The 18896-nt window shown below is 44.5% G+C and overlaps 1 protein-coding gene across 2 annotated transcripts; it reads left to right on the forward strand.

Annotated features, from left to right (window-relative positions):
* The first annotated feature begins 11677 nt into the window (after positions 1-11677).
* Positions 11678-18597, forward strand: SPINK2 (serine peptidase inhibitor Kazal type 2). Of its 2 annotated transcripts, none has more exons than XM_043905863.1 (4): positions 11678-11809; positions 12614-12657; positions 16780-16889; positions 18273-18597. In XM_043905863.1, the coding sequence occupies exons 1-4, from the start codon at positions 11755-11757 to the stop codon at positions 18316-18318; spliced, it is 255 nt and encodes an 84-aa protein (XP_043761798.1). In that variant the 5' UTR covers positions 11678-11754; the 3' UTR covers positions 18319-18597. The 2 variants fall into 2 exon arrangements, with proteins under 2 accessions (XP_043761798.1, XP_043761799.1); XM_043905864.1 differs by lacking the exon at positions 11678-11809 and adding an exon at positions 11859-12203.
* Positions 18598-18896: the final 299 nt, after the last annotated feature.

Consider the following 18896-nt stretch of genomic DNA (forward strand, 5'->3'; position numbering starts at 1 on the left):
AAAGAACTGGAATGGCTCTCCTTTATTTGAGCCAGACTGCTTTAAAGTGGCTCAGACTGTCTAGCAGAGAAAGAAGGACCCGGAGAGCTGTCAGAGAAGGGTTGGCCCAGGGCTAGGAGGCAATTGAACCCCCAGGAAGCCAAGATGCTTGGGGTGAATCTCCAGAGTTCCAGGATTTTATGTTCTTGTTGTTCAGTCGCTCGTCGTGTCTGACTTATTGTGACCCCACGGACTACAGCACGCTAGGCTTCCCAGTCCTTCACTGTCTCCTGGAGTTTGCTCAAACTCCCGTCCATTGAATCGATGATGCCATCCAACCATCTCATCCTCAGTCGCCCCCTTCTCGTCCAGCCCTCAGTCTTTCCCAGCATCAGGGTCTTTTCTGATGGGTCTGCTCTTCGCATCAGGTGGCCAAAGGGTGCTCTTGCAAGCCCTCTTAAATGAAGAAAGGGAAGGGTGTGATGGCATCTTCATTGTATGTTTAGAGCTTGTTTACTTCCCTGGGCTGGTTCTTTGATTTCTGAGCTTCAGAATATTTGCATAAGAATGTGATTCCCCAGGTGGGCTGATTTCCAGAATTGAAGGATTGAACTTTAACTCATCTGGGAATCTCAAAGGCTACTGAATGGACAGCAGACCTTAGTCAGAAGATAGGCTGGGTGGGGCCTGATGTGGGTCACTCTTGGAGGCTGAGGTTTTTAGGCTGATGAGATAAGGGAGGGTGAAATTTCTCCTTTGCACCGGCATCCCCTTCTCCCCCCCTGCACACTCCACCTTACTCCACACTCCCCAGGTGCTCTCCCTGAAAGGACAGAACCCCCTCCCCCCCACAGTTGTCACCAAATGTAGACTTTTCTGAGGGGCCAGAGGGTTTTGGTTGTTCCTAGTCTGTGACTGTATACTGAAGCCAGATATTGTCCCTGAGTCTGCCATAACCTCCTCACCAACCCCATGGGGCGTCCCCTCACTCAGCACCTCTTCAAAGAGGTGGTGTCGCCTAGGTCACTGAGTAGGTGCTGCTAGTGAAGCTGTTTGGGAAATTTTAGCATACAAATAGAAACCTTCATTTTGTTTTGATGAATATTCAGCTGCAGCCCACAGGCCTACAAGCCCAGTGCTTGCCCAGCTTCTAGACCAAAGGAAGAGCCTGCAGTCAGGGACAGAGACTCAGTGGTTTAATGAATGAGGAGGCTTATGTGTCTGAAGCAAAGTCTCGGAGCAACACCCCACGGTTTCCGGCAGACAGCAGGCCGGGCCTGGCAGGGTCTTGACTCCCAGGAGCAGGGAGAGGTTACCAGTTACGGGGGGAATTACATCAGGTTGACTCATCAGTTACCAGGGAAACCAGAAGAGGGGACTGTCCCTCATTGCCCCTTGGATAAGAACAAGGGACCTGGGGCAAGTATGTACGAAGGTCAGTCATGTGAGTAGGGTGTTGGTGAAGCAGGCCCTGATTGAGTCTGGGGGTGGGTTGGGACGGCGGATGTAGAGAGAGCAAGAGAACAGCCATCTTGGATAGCAGAATGCTTAAATGTAACTGTGAGGAAATTGGGGATCGTATACATCTTTCCCGAGTTGGGCCTCATGTGGAGAAGATTGCCCATCCATGCCAGCTTGCACTGCCTTCTCAGGTTACACCAAGAGGCACACAGCTTTCTTAGTATGCAGTGAAAGAACAAGGTGAACAAGAGGGGTCTTGGAACACAGGAACAGAAAAAACCAGACCCTCAACACCCTTCCCCAACATGTTGTACCCCTTGTGGGAATTTTGAGTCTTCCTGAGTAGTATGGCCTATCTCCCTTCTTACCCCACATAAGGAAATGATGTTTGCCTTACTCTTCGCCTGCCCAGTATACATACCTATCTAATCAGCAAATGACTCTCCAGACCCCTACCCTGCTCCTTGTTCCACCCACTATACTGGCAGCCAACACCCTCCCCCAATCTAATAAACTTGATTCTCCTTGCATTCTGCCTCCTGTCTGGAAATTCTTTTCCAACCTGCACACAGACCATGACACTATGACTCTGAGACCCTTGAACCTAGAGGCTGCGTCATATTTACTCCTCGAGCGCCTGACAGCTGATATTCAATAAGCCTGTTGCTTTACTGGGAGGGAAGGTGCCCGTGTTCTCTGGGCCACCTTCCCCCTCATACCTTTCCCTTTCTGCACAAATCATAGACTCACGTCTCCCTCTGCAAAACCAAAGCAAAGAAGTGTCCCCATAATCCACTCTGCTCCTCATCCTACTTTTGCTCACTTGCCCCTAACGTCAGCCTTAGCCTCTGTTTTTTCTCTTTCTAGGAAAAAAGACAGTGACCCAGTCCACCTCTCCTATTCCCCAACATTATGAAGTCTGCTTTCAGTCTTCATCACTCATAGAAACTGTCCTTGCTGCATTCATCAGTAGCCTCTTCACTGAGAAAGCAGCTGGGCCCCGTAGCATCTCGTCACAGGCACGGCTGTTGATTATTTCACCTCGACATGCTGCCACCGTGGCCTCCCCAACAGCACTGTCCTGGTTTTGCAAGGAGGTTCTCAGACCACTAAACCCCTACCCCTTGTCAGAGCTTCCTTTTAAGTCCCCCAAACATAGGAGTTGCTAAGCCTCACTTCCATCTAGAACCTTGCTCTTCAACGTGGTCTTTCTGGACAAGTAGGATTGGCTTCCTTGAGAGCCTGTCAGAAACGCAGAGTCTTAGGTCTACCCTGGACTTCCTATATCAGAAGCTGCATTTTAAATCAGATCCCCCAGGGACTCATCTGCCCATTAAGATTTAAGAGATGCTGATCTACGGCAGCACTAAGAGAAATATAATGCACACCACGTCTGTATTTCGAAATTTCTTGTAGCCACATTTAAAAACATGAAAAGAAACATGGGAAATTGTCATCATGTAGTGTAATGGAACTCAATACATACCAACTGTTGTAATTTCAATGTGTAACCCGTATAAAAATCACTGAAATGCTTTATACTCATTCGTTAGTTAAGTGTTTGAAATCCAGTGTGTATTTCACCCTTATGGCCCATCTCATGTCACACCAGTCACATTTCAAGTGTTAGTAGCCACAGGACCAGTGGCTACAGTTTTAGGAAAGGCAGCTCTAGAGTTTAGCGTGCAGGTGAGATCTTAAAGTTACAGTGAAAAAATCTGTGGGCAAACTGCTTCAGCAGTTATTAGTATTGTGATCTTGTGCAAATTATCCCTCTTTGGCTTCCTTTCCTCATCTTGTGAAACGGGAAGCTGTGGAGATTGGTATCTGGGCTCTGTCACTTACCAGCTGTGCCTCAGTTTCCTCAATAAAATAGGGCTAAAAATGCTCTCCAGCCTATGGGGTATGTTGTAGAGATTAAAAGAATAAATACATAGAAAGTCCTTACACCAATACCTGACCCACTGTAGGCTTTACTGTCCACAAGTTATAATGTCAGTAAAGGACCTATTCACAGTAACAATTATGAAGAGTTGGGTGACATAAAAAAATGCCTGTATTAAAATGTTAAATAAAAGAAACAACACAAAATGGTTTTTATAAAATGATCACACCTATATTAAAATGGACTTCCCTGGTGGCCCAGACCGTAAAGTGTCTGCTTACAATGCGGGAGACCCGGGTTCAATCCCTGGGACAGGAAGATCTCTTGGAGAAGGAAATGGCAACTCACTCCAGTATTCTTGCCTGGAAAACCCCATGGACAGAGGAGCCATAGGATCATAAACAGTCGGACACGACTGAGCGACTTCATTTTCACTTTTATATTAAAATCAAAGTAGCTTAAAATTATAGCTAGAAGAAGGAAATATTAATTTTGATTATGTTTGGGAGACAGAATATTTTTGGGGAGACAGTGATTTTTTTCTTTCTACTTTTCTAAATATGTATCGAGTTTGTAATGAGAACAAAATTAACTATTTCTCAAACTGCTTACTAGTTGAACTAGTTGAGAGCATGGGGTCTGGAATAATACTCCCTGGGTTCCCCATGAGGGCACTGTGGTGAGTGAAATAAATCAGAGAAAGAGAGGCTACATGATCTCACTTACATGTGGAATCTTAAAAAAAAAAAACACATAAAAATAAAGTTTGAATGTTGCCAGGTGCTGTGTGGGTAGGGGAAATCAGATGTTGGTCAAAGGGTATAAACTTCCAGTTATATTTAAGATGAACAGGTTCTGGTGATCTAATGTACAGCATGGTGACTATAATTAACAATATTGTATTTTGTACTTGAAAGTTGCCAAGAAAGTAAATTTTAAATGCTCTCATCACACATATTATTTGTGATTACGTGAGGTGATGGATGTGTTAACTAACTTTATTGTGGTAATATTTCACATACTCTATGTGTATCAAATCATTGTATTGTATACTTAAACTCACACGATGCTATATGTCAATGTTACCTTAATAAATCTGGAAAACAAAGAGTAAGATATGAGGAAGAGAAGATTCACTTCACAGATTTCAGAGAAGCAAATTTTATTCAAATCTTTAAAAATACTAGAGCAAACCCACAAATTCTCTGGAGTCTGATTCTGGCTATGCTTTCCCTAGCTTATGATCTTGGATAATTTTTTAAACTGCTCTGTGCCTAGATTTCCCCATCTAGGAAATGGGAATAGTAATTATACTTAACTGATAAGAGTTGTGAAAAAAAAAAAAACAGTTGTCATGAGGATTAAATTATATAATAGCTGTAAAGGGCTTAGGAAAATGCCTGGCACATAATCACAATGGTTTGATAATGAAGATGAAGGAGGAGGGGGAGAAGGAGAAGGGAGATAAGGTTTGTGTTAGTGATCATCGCCTCCCTGGGCCTGGACCCTGATTAGCTGTTGGGGTTTGGGCATGTTTCTTAAATTCGCTAAGCCTTAGCTTTCTCATCTGTAAATGGAATAACAATACAGGCAATATGCACAGATCACACAAAACTGATAAGGGGAGTACATAAGATCATTTGTGTATAGTGCCTGGATCACAATAAGCTCAATAATATTATTTCTAAAAAGTTAACACAAACTGGGGCAGCAATGTCTACTTTATAGGTTGCTGTGAAGATAAACCCGGGAGCTCTTTGAAAACCATAAAAATGAAGCCATAGTTCAATTCGTTTTCACTAGATGGCAGTAGACATCACCAAATTCAGCTGAGCTCACTAAACAAAGAGCTGAGGGAGAAAGACTACTACTAGACACTTTCCTTTGTCCCACTTCTGTGATGATGCAGGGATGGGGCTGGAGAGCATAACATATATTATTTCAAATGAGTGAATTCCGTGCTTGGGCTCAAGAATCTTTTTGTTGGATGTAGACTGTGTTTTCAAGACTAAGACCCAGACTGAACCAGAGAGTATGTCATAGATCAACAGATCAACACACAGATACAAGAGGAAGAAAGAAACAGATCTGTCAATGTGCTGACTTTTGCCTCTTTGGCCAAATTATTTCTCTTCTCTAGACCTTTCATCAAGGTTTGCTAAAGTGCCACAAAAATTTGTATGTAGAATCAGTCGGTATGTCAAACAAAGTTTCTCAAGGGAATAAAAAATCAGTAAATAAATGTCCTCATACTAGATGAGGTACTGTTAAAGGCCACTGATGGCTGTGCCTCAGAGTAACCTTTTTTTTATTTGTTAGATTTCTTAAAATTTTCTTTTAATAAAAAAATGACATTTTAAGTCTTTTAACACTTGTACATACTGTATTCGTTTGCTGGGGCTGCCCTAATAAAATACCACAGACCAGGTGGCTTAAACAACAGAAACATATTTTTTCAGAGTCCCAGACGCTAGATGTCCAAGGTCAAGGTCAGTTTTCTTCTGATGCCCCTGTCCTGTCTTTCAGATGGCCGTCTTCTTTCTGTGTCCTAGCATGGTTATCCTTCTGTGTTGTCTTTGTCCTAGTATCTTTTTATAAGGACACCAGTCATCTTGGGAGTCCACTCAGTGACCCTATTTTAACTTAATTACATCTCAAAATATGGTCGCATTCTGAGGTACTGATGTTACATACCGAGGTACATAACGTTGGGTGGGGAGGACCCAATTCAGCCCATAACTCGGGCACAGTTTGTTAAGAAGACTAGCAGTGGACTACTCCTACTCCGTCCCTCCTGCTTCATTTTCCAATTTCTGGAAGAATCCAACTTGCATTTTTTTTTTTTTTTTTTTAGTATTTGTTTATTTGGCTGCACCCGAGTCTTAGTTGTGGCAAGCTGAGGCAAGTTGTGGCAAGCTGAGGCATGCGGGGATCTAGTTCACTGACCAGGGTTTGCAACCGGGGCCCCTGCATTGGGATTGCAGATTCTTAGCCACTGGACCACCAGGGAAGTCCTCCTATTTATACTCTTTTAGCTAATTATTTAAGTAGTTAACTTCACACCTGAAAATAACATGTAAATAATGCCTCATTGTTTTTTCAGGTTTAGACTTCATCCCTTGATTTAAAAAAAAAATTTATTTATTTATTTGTTTATCTTTGACTGACCTGGGTCTCCACTGCTGCTCCTGCACTTTCCCTAGTTGTGGCAAGCGGAGTCTACTCCTCTTTGTGGGGCTCAGACTTCCCACTGCAGTGGCTTCTCTTGTGGAGCTTAGACTTAAGCAGTTGTGGCCCGTGGGCTTTAGAGTGTGGGCTCAGTAGTTGTGGTCAGGGACTCTGTTGCTCCGAGGCATGTAGGAGCTTCCTGGATCAAGGATGGAACCGCGTCCCCTGCATTGGCAGGCAGATGCTCAACCACTGGACCACCAGGGAAGTCCCGATCCTTTGATTTTTACTGTGAAAGATGTACCTCTTTCTCACCTCCCATCACTCCCACCACCCATATAGACTTCCTCTCTCCCCATTCTCCCAAAACAGTGAATCATAATTTTGGTGAGATCAATGATTGATATTTACATTATTGAACAACTTTGTTTTTCCAGAAGTCAATTATTTTTTAAGTTTTCTATGTACTTGTTGTACATCAATCTCTAAACTTTACCCCTTTGATGTCAATCTCATCTCAATTACGGTAAGGCACATATCTTATTCATCTGTGTCATCCTCTGGAATCAGCCTCCAGGGGCCTCTTACTTGTTCCATTCTGGGTTGGCTGAACCCTAGGACTGTCATACTGCTGCCTACTAATTCTCTTTGCTTTTCCTTTGGGTTGGAATTTCTGTTTCCTGGATTCTATGTCATCCTCTTCATCTGCTTGGTCTACTTTCTTGCTGTAATGTCAGTTTAAAATTTCAAAGATTTACTTATTCAGAAAACTTTTTTTTTTGGCAACACCATTTGGCATGTGGGATCTTAATACCCTGACCAGGGATTGAACTTGTGCCTTCTGCGTTGGGAGCATGGAGTCTTAACCACTGCACCACCAGGAAAGTCAGCAAACATTATTGAGCTTGTGTCAGGCACAGTGCTAGGCACTAGGAATACAGAAGAGAAATAGAAAACATCACTGCTTACAGGCCGATGATGTCCAGCTCTGTAGCAACACGATGGCCAGTGTGATATGCGTTCGGGGCAGGTACCTGGTTAAGACTCTGAGCTTCCACTGCAGGGAGTGCAGGTTCCATCCCTGATCAGGGAATGATGAGTCTTAATCACTGAACTGCCATGGAAGTCCCCATCATTTTGTTTATGCATACTAGTGGTTTGTTTTATTCTGTGGACTATACTTTCAGGTAAGCTAAGGTCTCGACCCCCTAGAAATTCCTTTATTCATTTAACAAATATTTGTTGAGATGCACTCTTCTAGGTGCTGGAAATATAGCATGAATCAAAAAAGAATTACTGCCTTAAAGGAACTGACATGCCGCTGCTGCTGCTAAGTCACTTCAGTTGGGTCCGACTCTGTGTGACCCCGTGCGACCCCACAGACGGCAGCCCACCAGGCTCCGCCGTCCCTGAGATTCTCTAGGGAAGAACACTGGAGTGGGTTGCCACTTCCTTCTCCAATGCATGAAAGTGAAAAGTGAAAGTGAAGTAGCTAGTCGTGTCCAACTCTTCGAGACCCCATGGACTGCAGCCCACCAGGCTCCTCCATCCATGGGATTTTCCAGGCAAGAGTACTGGAGTGGGGTTCCATTGCCTTCTCCGGGAACTGACATGAAAGTGTCATAAATAAATTTTTTTTAAAGTCAAGTTGAGATAAATCCTATGGGAGAAGGAAAACAAGGCAGGCTCAGGAGAAGAGAAAAGAGAGGTACTATGGTTTTATAGGATGATCAGGGAAGGCATTTCTGATACAGGGAAATTTGAGCTACAACAGAAGAAAGGGAAGGAGACATGTAGGCAGAGGGAAAAGGTATTAATGACTCCAATAACCACGATGGTATGATCACTCACCTAGAGCCAGACATCCTGGAGTGTGAAGTCAAGTGGGCCTTAGGAAGCATCACTGCAAACAAAGCTAGTGGAGGTGATGGAATTCCAACTGAGCTATTTCAAATCCTAAAAGATGATGCTGTGAAAGTGTTGCATTCAATATGCCAGTAAATTTGGAAAATCCAGCCGTCACCACAGGACTGGAAAAGGTCAATCTCAAAGAAGGACAATGCCAAAGAATGTTCAAACTACCACACAATTTTGTACTCATTTCACATGCTAGTGAGATCATGCTCAAAATCCTTCAATCTAGGCTTCAACAGTATGTGAACCAAGAACTTTCAGATGTTCAGATTTAGAAAAGGCAGAGGAACCAGAGATCAAATTGCCAACATTCACTGGATCACAGAAAAAGCAAGAGAATTCCAGAAAAACATCTACTTCTGCTTATTGACTTCACAAGGCTTTGACTGTGTGGATCACAACAAACTGTGGAAAATTCTTAAAAATATGGGACTATCAGACCACCTTTCCTGTCTCCTGTGAAACCTGTATGCAGGTCAAGAAGCAACAGTTAGACCTGGATATGGAACAATGTACTAGTTCAAAATTGGGAAGGAGTACATCAAAGCTGTGTATTGTCACCCTGCTTATTTAACTTATATGCAGAGTACATCATGCGAAATGCCGGACTGGATGAATCACAAGCTGGAATCAAGATTGCTGGGAGAAATATCAATAACCTCAGATATGCAATGATACCACCTTTATGGCAGAAAGCAAAGAGTAACTAAAGAGCCTCTTGAAGAAGGTGAAAGAGGAGAGTGAAAAAGCTGGCTTAAACTCAACAGTCAAAAAACTTAACATCATGGCATCTGGGCCCATCACTTCATGGCAAATAGATGGGAAAACAATGGAAATAGTGACAAATTTTATTTTCTTGGGCTCCAAAATCAGCACAGATGGTGACTGCAGCCATGAAATTAAATGACACTTGCTCCTTGGAAGAAAAGCTATGACAAACCTAGACAGTTTATTAAAAAGCAGAGACATTACTTTGCTGACAAAGGTCTGTATAGCCAAAGCCATGGTTTTTCCAGTATTCATGTATGGATGTGAGAGTTGGACCATAAAGAAGGTTGAGCACTGAAGAATTGATGCTTTTGAACTGTGGTGTTGGAGAATATGCTTGAGAGTCCCTTGGACTGCAAGAAGATCAAACCAGTCAGTTGTAAAGGAAATCAGTCCTGAATATTCATTGGAAGGACTGTTGCTGAAGCTGAAGCTCCAATACTTTGGCCACCTGATATGAAGGGTCAACTCATTGGAAAGACCCTGATGCTGGGAAAGATTGAAAGCAGGAGGAGAAGGAGATGACAGAAGACAAGATGGTTGGATGGTATCACCGACTCAATGAACATGAGTTTGAGCAAGCTCCAGGAGATGGTGAAGGACAGGGAAACCTGAGTGCTGCAGTCCATGGAGTCGCAAAGAGTTGGACACGACTGAGTGACTGAACAAGAACAAGGCAGAGGGAAAGGCAAGTGCAAAGTGCTCGGGGGAGCAGGAAGGCCAGTGGGGTCGGGAAGAGGGAGTCAGGGAAGAGCAGTAAGAGACAGCAGAAGCCTTGGAGGCCACAGCAAGAAGTTTGGTTTCTCTTCCTAAGACACTGGAGATGGAAAGATATTGGAGGGTTTTTGACATGATCCCCAGAAGACATGGAGGTTTCATGGGCCATTTATTGCCCATGTCTGGCTTCACTCTCAGCCAAACTCACGAGGGCTGTCAACATCCTTGACTTTCTCACCTCACTCCTTCAACCAAGACCATTTGGGCTCTGGATGCCATCACTTCTCTGCAAAAGTTCTTATCAAGGTCATCCGGGACTATATCTCACCAAAGTTTGTGACAATGCTCAGTCCTCCTACTTCCCAACCTCACGGCAGCAACTGGCATGGTTGCAGCGCTGCTCCACGATTCAGCAACCCCTGACTCTAGCCTGGTTTTCTTCCTCCTTCGCAGGCTTCTTCTCCATATCTGTCAAAGTTCTGCATACAGTAGTGCCCAGGACTCTGACCTCTGACCTCTGACCTCTGCTGTACTCTTCCCCTGGGCTTTGGGTCCATGGTTTTCAATCCTGTCGATAGGCTGATGACTTCTGAGTTTATATCTCTAGCTCCAAATCTGTAATTCCAAATGCCTCGTCCACACGTCCACTTGGAGTTCTAACAGGCATCTTCTCCACGTGTTCTTCCTCATAGAAATGGCATCACCACACAGCTACCTGTTCAGGACAAAATCCCAGGAAGCATCCTTGGTTCTTACCTTCATTCCAGTTCGTTCCGCCTCCAAAAGAAAACCCTGAATCTGACCACTTCTCAGCAGGCCGCTGTTACCCACTAACTCCAGTTGCCATCATCCCTTGCCCAGATTACTGCACAAGTGAAGTTGCTCAGTTGTGTCTGACTCTTTGCCACCCCTTGGACTTGTAGCCCACCAGGGTCCTCCGCCCATGGGATTTTCCAGGCAAGAATCCTGGAGTGGGTTGCCATTTCCTTCTCCAGATTACTGCACAAGCTGCCTGATTTCTCTCCCTGCCTCCACTCTTACCTATCCCCTTCATTCTTCATCCATTATCTTAAAAGATATGTCAGGGCCACGACCTTGTCTAAAATCCTCCACTGCAATTAGAACAAATCCAAATCCCTTATCAGGAGCCTACAACACCACGTGTGGTCAAGGCCTTGTGGTTCCAACTCCCTCTCGGGCCCCCTCCCTCACCTAGGGTCCAGCTGAGCACAGTGAGTTGGCTCCAGTCTCCAGGATTCTACACTTGCTTTTCCTTGAGCCTGAAATATTTGTTCTCACGGTCTTCACCAGGCTTCTTTCTCATCCTTCAGCTTTCAGCTTAAATGCCACCTCGGTAAGGCCTTTCCTGATCTCCCAAAGTCTTCCCCTATCCCCACCACTCTCTAGCACTTTCAGAAATTACTGTATTCACCTGTTGTGGAGTTCCCTGGGTAACCCCATCCCCAACACCTACACCAGAAAGCTTCTAGAGAGCGGGCACCTCCTTTGTTTTCAGCCCCCCACACTGCCTGGTAGAGAGCAGATGCTTCTGAAACTGAGGTTGACTGACAGTCCGCTAGATCATCCAGGGCTCCTACGAGGTTCTCGTCTGCTGCAGGGTGGGGATGGCCTCTTCAATCGCTTGCTCTCATTCTAGGCAGCGCGAGGAGTCGGGGACTAGCAACTTCTTCTGTCTTCCTCTCCCACGCGCCCTTTTTCGCCCCTCCCGCGCCCCGTCCGGCCCCCTCCTTACTCCCCGCCCCATGCCCTGCCCCGCCTGCATCCCGCCCTGTCGCGTGGGAGCCTCCCTGGTCGCGCGGACGCTGGAGCGCAGGGACCCGACCGCCGGCCGCGGAGGCACGATGGCGCTCAAGGCGCTGCGTTTGGTTTTGTTCCTGGTCTGGTGGGACTCGGCTGGTAACGCTCACCAGTCTCTCTGGTCCCCGGAGGACCAGCCCAGGAGTTACTGAGAGGGGGGCCTTGCCCGCTACTGTCCCTCCCCGAGGCCTGGGGGCCTTTGTGCCCCTCCGCGCACCCGTTACTGGCGGTTCCGGCCCGCCTCGCAGTTGCCTGGGGACACGAACTTGGGGATGTCCGGGGTTGGGGGGTGGCGTTGTGGAGCCCCAACCTTCTTTAGTTCCTGCTTGGGCTTCTTCCCAGGCTGCTTTTTCTCCCTTAAAGTGGATTTTCTGAAACCCAAGGTTAGGAGTCAGGTTTTTTGGACCCAGGGCCTTCCTTGCAGAACCTCAGCAGCTGATGTACCAGGAATCAGGAATTGTGAATGCCAAGTGCGCCAAGCACCGTGGGGCTCGTGAGAAAGCAGCTTCAGTCCAGCCAGACTTGATGTCTATTTAAAGTGGAGTTAAAGTGATAACACCCGATGTCAAAATTTGCACTTATTATCTCCACCACAGGGGAAAACAACCTCGTGAACGATTGAGTTACTTCTCTAACCTTTATTCGGTAGCTCCAGAGTTTCCCAAGCAATCCTATTAGAGTGGTCAGATACAGAACGGGTACCGAGTGTTTTCCATGTGCCTGCTAGGAGAGGTGCCAGAACACAACTGAATCGACTTTTTTAGGAAGGGGTCAAAGAAGCTAGACATGTGAGGGAGAGGGAGACATGTAGCCTGTCTAAATCACAAGCTGAATTAAAAAAACCCTTATGAATGAGCACTAACCTTAATCACGTCCTTTAAAATGTCTGTCTCCTTTTTGCAGCCTCTTCCAATGCTCAGTTTGGTCAGCCTTCAGAATACAGCTCAGTAAGTAGGAAACCGCTTGGATTGTTTCTCCTAATACAGTGAAGCCCGCAGTGGTTTGGGTGGGGGCTGGTTTTCAGGTCTGCCGCTTTCGAGACAGTTGACTGCTTCTTTAGAAACCAGATTCTCAGGCAGGCTTTTTGATACAGATCACAGTGTAAATTTTGGTTAAAAATTGCTCAGGTCTTGCAGGCCTCAGGGCTTTGTTTCCTTTTACTATCTCCTTTGATGATTTAGAAGGTCCTATGCCCAGTAGTTACATGTTGTACTAGATATTTTATGTATATTCTCAAATTAAGTTCTGTGGAGGCAAACAGAGGCCAACCAGATGAGAGCAAGCAAAAACTAGTTATTCAGAGCTTAATGTAGCAAGTGAGTCAGCCATGTCACCTGTGTTTTAGCTGAGACTCAAAGGCACAGGAGTGGGAAAGCTTTGTAAATGGGGAAAAGGGAAGGCATCAGATGTGCCCTCGTTGAGGCTGTTGGCATGGGGAGGCTGGAGGTGGGAAACTAAAGGCAGGCATCCTATGTGAATGGTTAGGAGGGCATATTTGGATCAGCCATTCTGTATTTAAGCAACTCACATATGACTCTCTGCTTTCTCTCTAACCATTCCCACAGCAGGTCAATTACTCACTGGTTAGAGACAGACCATCCTCTTGTTTAACTGCTCTCCTGTAAATCATAGAGTTTGTTTCCCATGAGTGGAGCTGTATTCTTAACAAGACTCAAGTATCTGTGTTCACAAGCCTATTATGCCAGCCACGGTCTTAATTTATAAAAGATGTAGAGACAGCATGAACATGAGGGTAAACAAATGAAAATGTTTATATGGAAACTGTGTCAGATGCTTTTGAAAAACTTGCTAAAAGACAAATTCTAAAAAATTGAATTAGGTATAGTAAAACAATAGTAAGTAATTGGGGAATTATTTTTTAACCGTATATTACCTTGCTGTGCCAGTGTCTTTAAATTCTCACCATATTTTAAAAAGGGGGCAGGTTTACCCCTCAGGACACAGATTGTCATTTTGATTGTCATGACTAGGAACTTGTAACTAGCCTCTAGTGGATAGAGAGCAGTGATGTTACTGTTTAGTGTTTACCCTACCATGGACGAGACAGCCTCACACAACAAATAATTAGCTGGTCCAAAATACGAATGCAGTTGAGAAATCCCATTTAAAACAAAAGAAGAAATCATGGATGATTTATTATGGGTATGATTTTTTCAGTGACAGCACACAGAACTCTAATTAGTTGAAACATTTCGTAGAAAAAGTCTTATGTCTTGTGTCAGGATTAGATTCAGCTGCAGATAACAAGGACTCAAAATAACAGCTCACAGAACTGCTGTCTTAGGATGTGGACTTTGTCATCCTGGTCTGTAAAGCGTAGAGTTCCATGCACCCAGGAGCAGGATGGAGGAATAGACAAAGAATAAAAATTGGGGAAGGCAGAGGACAAGCCTCAACTTTCTTTTAAAGGAGGTTCCTAGCAGGTGGTAAAGAATCGGTCTGCAATGCAGGAGACCCAAGTTCAATCTCTGGGTTGGGGATTGAAGGGAGACTCCTGGGCCTGGAGAATCTGGAGAATGGCAACCCACTCCAGTATTCTTGCCTGGAGAATTCCATGGACAGAGGAGCCTGACGAGCTATAGCCCATGGGGTTGAAAAGAGTCGGAACAACTGAATGACTAACACAAGCACAGAAGCAACTGCGCGCGGTAATTCCACTTGCATCCCGTCTGCCTGGCCTTGATCGTGTGGTCGGTCATACCTGGCTGCAAGGACGTTGTCTTAGTGTAGGTAGCATTATAGCTGGCCATGTGCCTCATTGGCTTCCCATCAAAAGATTGGCAATTTTATTTTCATTTATATGTTTTAAGAGAACATGTTTAGGGTATGTTATAGTTTTTGTTACTGTTTCCCTACTTTAATTGACTTTTTCAATTAATTGACCAATTACCAGTTGTCCCAATCTCATTGGAACTTTTTCCAATGAGAGAAAGGGTATCTAGTCTCCTGTGGAAGCTGTCCTGGAAGCCATCATCTTAGTGAGCCTAGAGCAGGAAGAACACATCAGGCTCCTAGAAGGAGATAGAAGGCTGAACAGAGGGTGGAAAGGGTCAAAAGTTTCTCTTTAGTTCAGAGTTTGGCCAATGCGCTGTCCTACTTAGGTCTCTATGAATCCACATAATATAAAGGAAAAGGTATATTTCATTTATTCAGAGTACTAAACACTTATTCTGAAGTGAGGAAAGATGATTACTATTACTAAAACAAAACAAATACAGCAGATCATATATTCAACCTGTTATTAGAGTGAGCCTCTGGATGCTATGATGTGACCACTGTGACCAGTTTTAGTCCTGGTCCTGCTGGAGACTAGAGGTTATGAGCAAGACATATTACCTCTCTGGCCTCAATTCCATTGAATCTGAGGGTTGAGATCCATGATCCAACATCAGTTTGTTAGAGCTGCTGTAATAAAGCCACAAACTGAGTAACTTGAACACCAGAGATGGGTTGTCTCACAGTTCTCAAGGCTGGATGTCCAAACTCAAGGTGTCGGCAGGGTTGGTTCCTTCTAAGGGCTGTGAAGGAGAATCTGTTCCACTCCTCTCTCCTAGTATCTCGTAGCCTCAGGCATTTCTTGGCTTGTAAATGGCATTCTCTTGGTGTCTTCACATGATCTTGCCTCTGTGTGTGACTCTGTGTCCAAACTTTCCTTTTGTTTAAAAAAATTTATTTATTTATTTATTTTTTGAACAGGCTTTCTCTAGTTGCAGCGAGCAGGGGCTGCTCTTCCTTTTGGTGCTTGGGCTTCTCATTACCGAGCGCAGGCTTTGGGCACATGGGCTTCAGAGCTGCAGTACTTGGGCTCAGTAGTTGTGGCTCATGGGCTTAGTTGCCCTGCAGCATGTGGAATCCTCCCAGACCAGGGATCAAACCTGTGTCCCTGGATTCTGGATTAGCTGGATTCTAATCTGCTGCACCACCAGAGTGAAAAGAAAAGTGTTAGCTACCTCAGTCGTGTCTGACCCTTTGTGATCCCATGGACTGTAGCCCACCAGGCTCCTCTGTCCGTGGGATTCTCCAGGCAAGAATACTGGAGTGGGTTGCCATTCCCTTCTCCAGGAGATCTTCCCAAACCAGGGGTCGAACCCAGATCTCCTGTATTGCAGGTGGATTCTTTACCGTCTGAGCCACCAGGGAAGAATTCCTGAATGGGAATTTTACCACCAGGGTAGTCCCCCAATTTTCCCTTTTTATAACCACACCAGTCATATTGGATTAGGGCCTATTCTCCTAAACTTTTTACTTTAAGATAATTTCCCATATGAAGACCCTACTAATCCCATATAAGGTCATATTCTGAAGTGCTAGGAGTTAGGACTTTAACATATCTTTCTGGGTGGATGCAGTTAAACCCGTAACAATCCCTGAGGTCTAATTCTGAACCTACTGCTTTCCTTAATGCTGTTGCTTAAATGCCAGTATCTTACAAGTCCAGACAAAAGATTACATTTCCGAGTGTGTCTGGGCATCATGCCACAGAATTAGGTGGAATGTAACAGGACATTCTCATGGAGTTGCTCGTGAAGAACAGATTATGAAGCTGGAGGACAGTAAAGTACGTTGGTGGCATATCTTGGACTTTCATTTAAAAGTCAGCCAGCGTCAACCTTCTGCTGAGGTCCTTATCTTACATAGCAGGTATTGACCCATTGCTTCAACACTACATCTGATGCTTAGAAAAATCTGTGTGTGTGTGTGTGTAAAATAGAAATTTTTCTGTAGGATATTTCTAGAAAATATAGGGAAACTTGGCACTTTGCCCGAATTATTCTCTGGTGGCTCAGATGGTAAAGAATCTACCTACAGTGCAGGAGACCTGGGTTCAATCCTTGGGTCTGGAAGATCCGCTGGAGAAGGGAATAGCTACCCACTCCATTATTCTTGCCTAGAGAATCCCATGAACAGAGGAGCCTGGTGGGCTACAGTCCATGGGTTCCCAAAGAGTCAGACATGACTGAGTGACTAATGGTGGAACTTTGCCCTCCTCTTATGGTAAAAACGTCTCAAGTTATTCACCAATTTCTGTCTTCCTTTCTCTTTTCTAGCCAAACTGCCATCAGTACACATTACCAGGATGTCCCCGGGACTTCAACCCCGTGTGTGGAAGTGATTTGTCCACTTATCCCAATGAGTGTACTCTGTGCATGAAAATCAGGTAGCAATTTTTCAATATAAACTAGGCACATATACTTTAGTTCTTCTCCTGCATTTTGATTACTTAGGAAGTTGTGGCTCTTTTCTTGGACATAAGAATCAAATGTGACATAAATAGCTCTGTTTTAAGACATATTTAAAAAGACACAGGATCAGTGAATTTTCTAGGTCAAGGTTAGAAAAAGAGGTGTGTGATTAATCAGTTATAGACCAGATAATTAAGTGATGTTACTCTCCAGGGATGGGTAATTTCCCAAAATGAAAAATATATTTACAACTTCCCCAGTGGACCAGTGGTTAAAAATCCACCTGCCAGTATGGGGGATAAGAGTTCCATCCCTGGTCCTGGAAGATCCCACATACTGAGGAGCAGCTAAGCTCGTGCACCGCCGCCGCTCAGCCCACGCTCTGGAGCCCGAGAGTCACAACCACTGAGCCCTGTGCTGCAACCGCTGAAGCTTGGGTGCTTAGACCTGAGCCCCACAATAGGAGAAGTCACCCCAGTGAGAAGCCCAAGCACCCAACTATGGAGCAGTCCCTGCTCTCTGCAACTAGAGAGAGCCTGTGTGCAGCAAAGACCCAAAGCAGCCAAAAAAAAAGTTAGACAAGAATATATTTAGTAGTTAAACTCTGTGCAATAGTAAATGTTCTGTTGAATTCAGGAGCCACGTACAGGTGACCTACACACCCTGCACTACTGGTCAGAAAACCGGTCTTAGTAACTCTGCCTGTTAGAGTGCTCACTAATAAGTGTATTATACTGACATCTTCTGTGTAACACACCTGGCCAGCTTAGGTGACCGTGACTCCACCTCCAGATACACTGCTTTGTATTTCAGGGGTTCAGTCTCTGAACTTAGTCTTCAGTAAATTACCAGGTCTTCTCAGAGTGATTCGTGGGGGATAGTTCCATGTGCCCTAAGGTTTGGGGAAAAAAATGGCAGAGTTGGGTTTTCACCTTCATTGTTTCCTAGATTTAGCTTTTTTAAAAAAATCATTTAATAATTTTAGGCTGTGCTGGGTCTTCGTTGCTGCTCGGGCTTTACCTGATTGCAGCGTGCAGGCTTCTCATTGTAGAGGTTTCTCTTGTTGCAGAGCCTGGGCTCCAGGGTGCAAGGGCTTCATTAGTTGTGGTTCCTGGGCTTGGAACACAGGCTCAGTTGCTCTGCAGCATGTGGGATCTTTCTGGATCAGTGATAGAACCCACGTCTCCTACATTGGCAGGCAGATTCTTTACCACTCAGCCACCAGGGAACGCCCTAGATTTAGCTTTAAAAATGATTGTCAACTGGGACAGACTATAATGTATAATGACATGGGTCTTTTTAATACAACTTGTGGGCCAGTTTCAATAAATGTGTTTTTATGGTTGGTCAATTTTCAGGGAAGATGGTCGTGATATTAAAATAATCCGAAGTGGACCCTGCTGATGGAGCAGTTCACAGAAGAGAAATTGGAGAAACACCCCGGCATACTAGATGAATTTTATTTTTCCCATTTCTCTTTTCCTGTGTTTCTTTGTGTGAGATTTGTTAGCCCACATTTTCTGAGATGAGATGTGGAAGAGAGCCATGGACAGTGATTGATAATTAAAGCAAACAAAAAAAGTCCTTGTTTCTTGGCATTTGCCCCTTGAGTTAAGCTTATCGCCCAGGTTACTTATATGTTGCTTTATTTAGTTGGAATAAAATCAGCATTGTGTTCAGTTACCACTGTTCCCTGTTGAATATCCATTCTCACTCAGCCTCACAGGGCCCTTTTGCTCTCAGACGGAGGTGAATTTCACTAAGGGAGAAGTAGAGTCATTTTTGAGAGGTCAAGGATGATTCTCCTTCCCCATTTTCCTGACTCTGATACAGAGTGTATGGTAATTGGTACAGTGTTGTGCAGAGAGCAAATAATGTGAGATGCTGAAACTGACTCTAGCCCGAACAGGTAGAATAAAAAAAAATATGCAATAAAAATACAAGATTTTAGAATTCCTTCCGATGCAGTTTTTCTTTCAAGT

This window comes from Cervus elaphus, chromosome 6 (genome assembly GCF_910594005.1).
Source record: "Cervus elaphus chromosome 6, mCerEla1.1, whole genome shotgun sequence".
Classification (NCBI taxonomy): Eukaryota; Metazoa; Chordata; class Mammalia; order Artiodactyla; family Cervidae; genus Cervus; species Cervus elaphus.

Coding starts and splice junctions, on each gene's coding strand:
- SPINK2 (XM_043905863.1), top strand. CDS start 11,755: ATGGCGCTCAAGGCGCTGCGTTTGGTTTTGTTCCTGGTCTGGTGGGAC. Junction 12,658..16,779: donor AGCCTTCAGAATACAGCTCA/GTAAGTAGGAAA, acceptor TCTCTTTTCTAG/CCAAACTGCCATCAGTACAC. Junction 16,890..18,272: donor ACTCTGTGCATGAAAATCAG/GTAGCAATTTTT, acceptor GTCAATTTTCAG/GGAAGATGGTCGTGATATTA.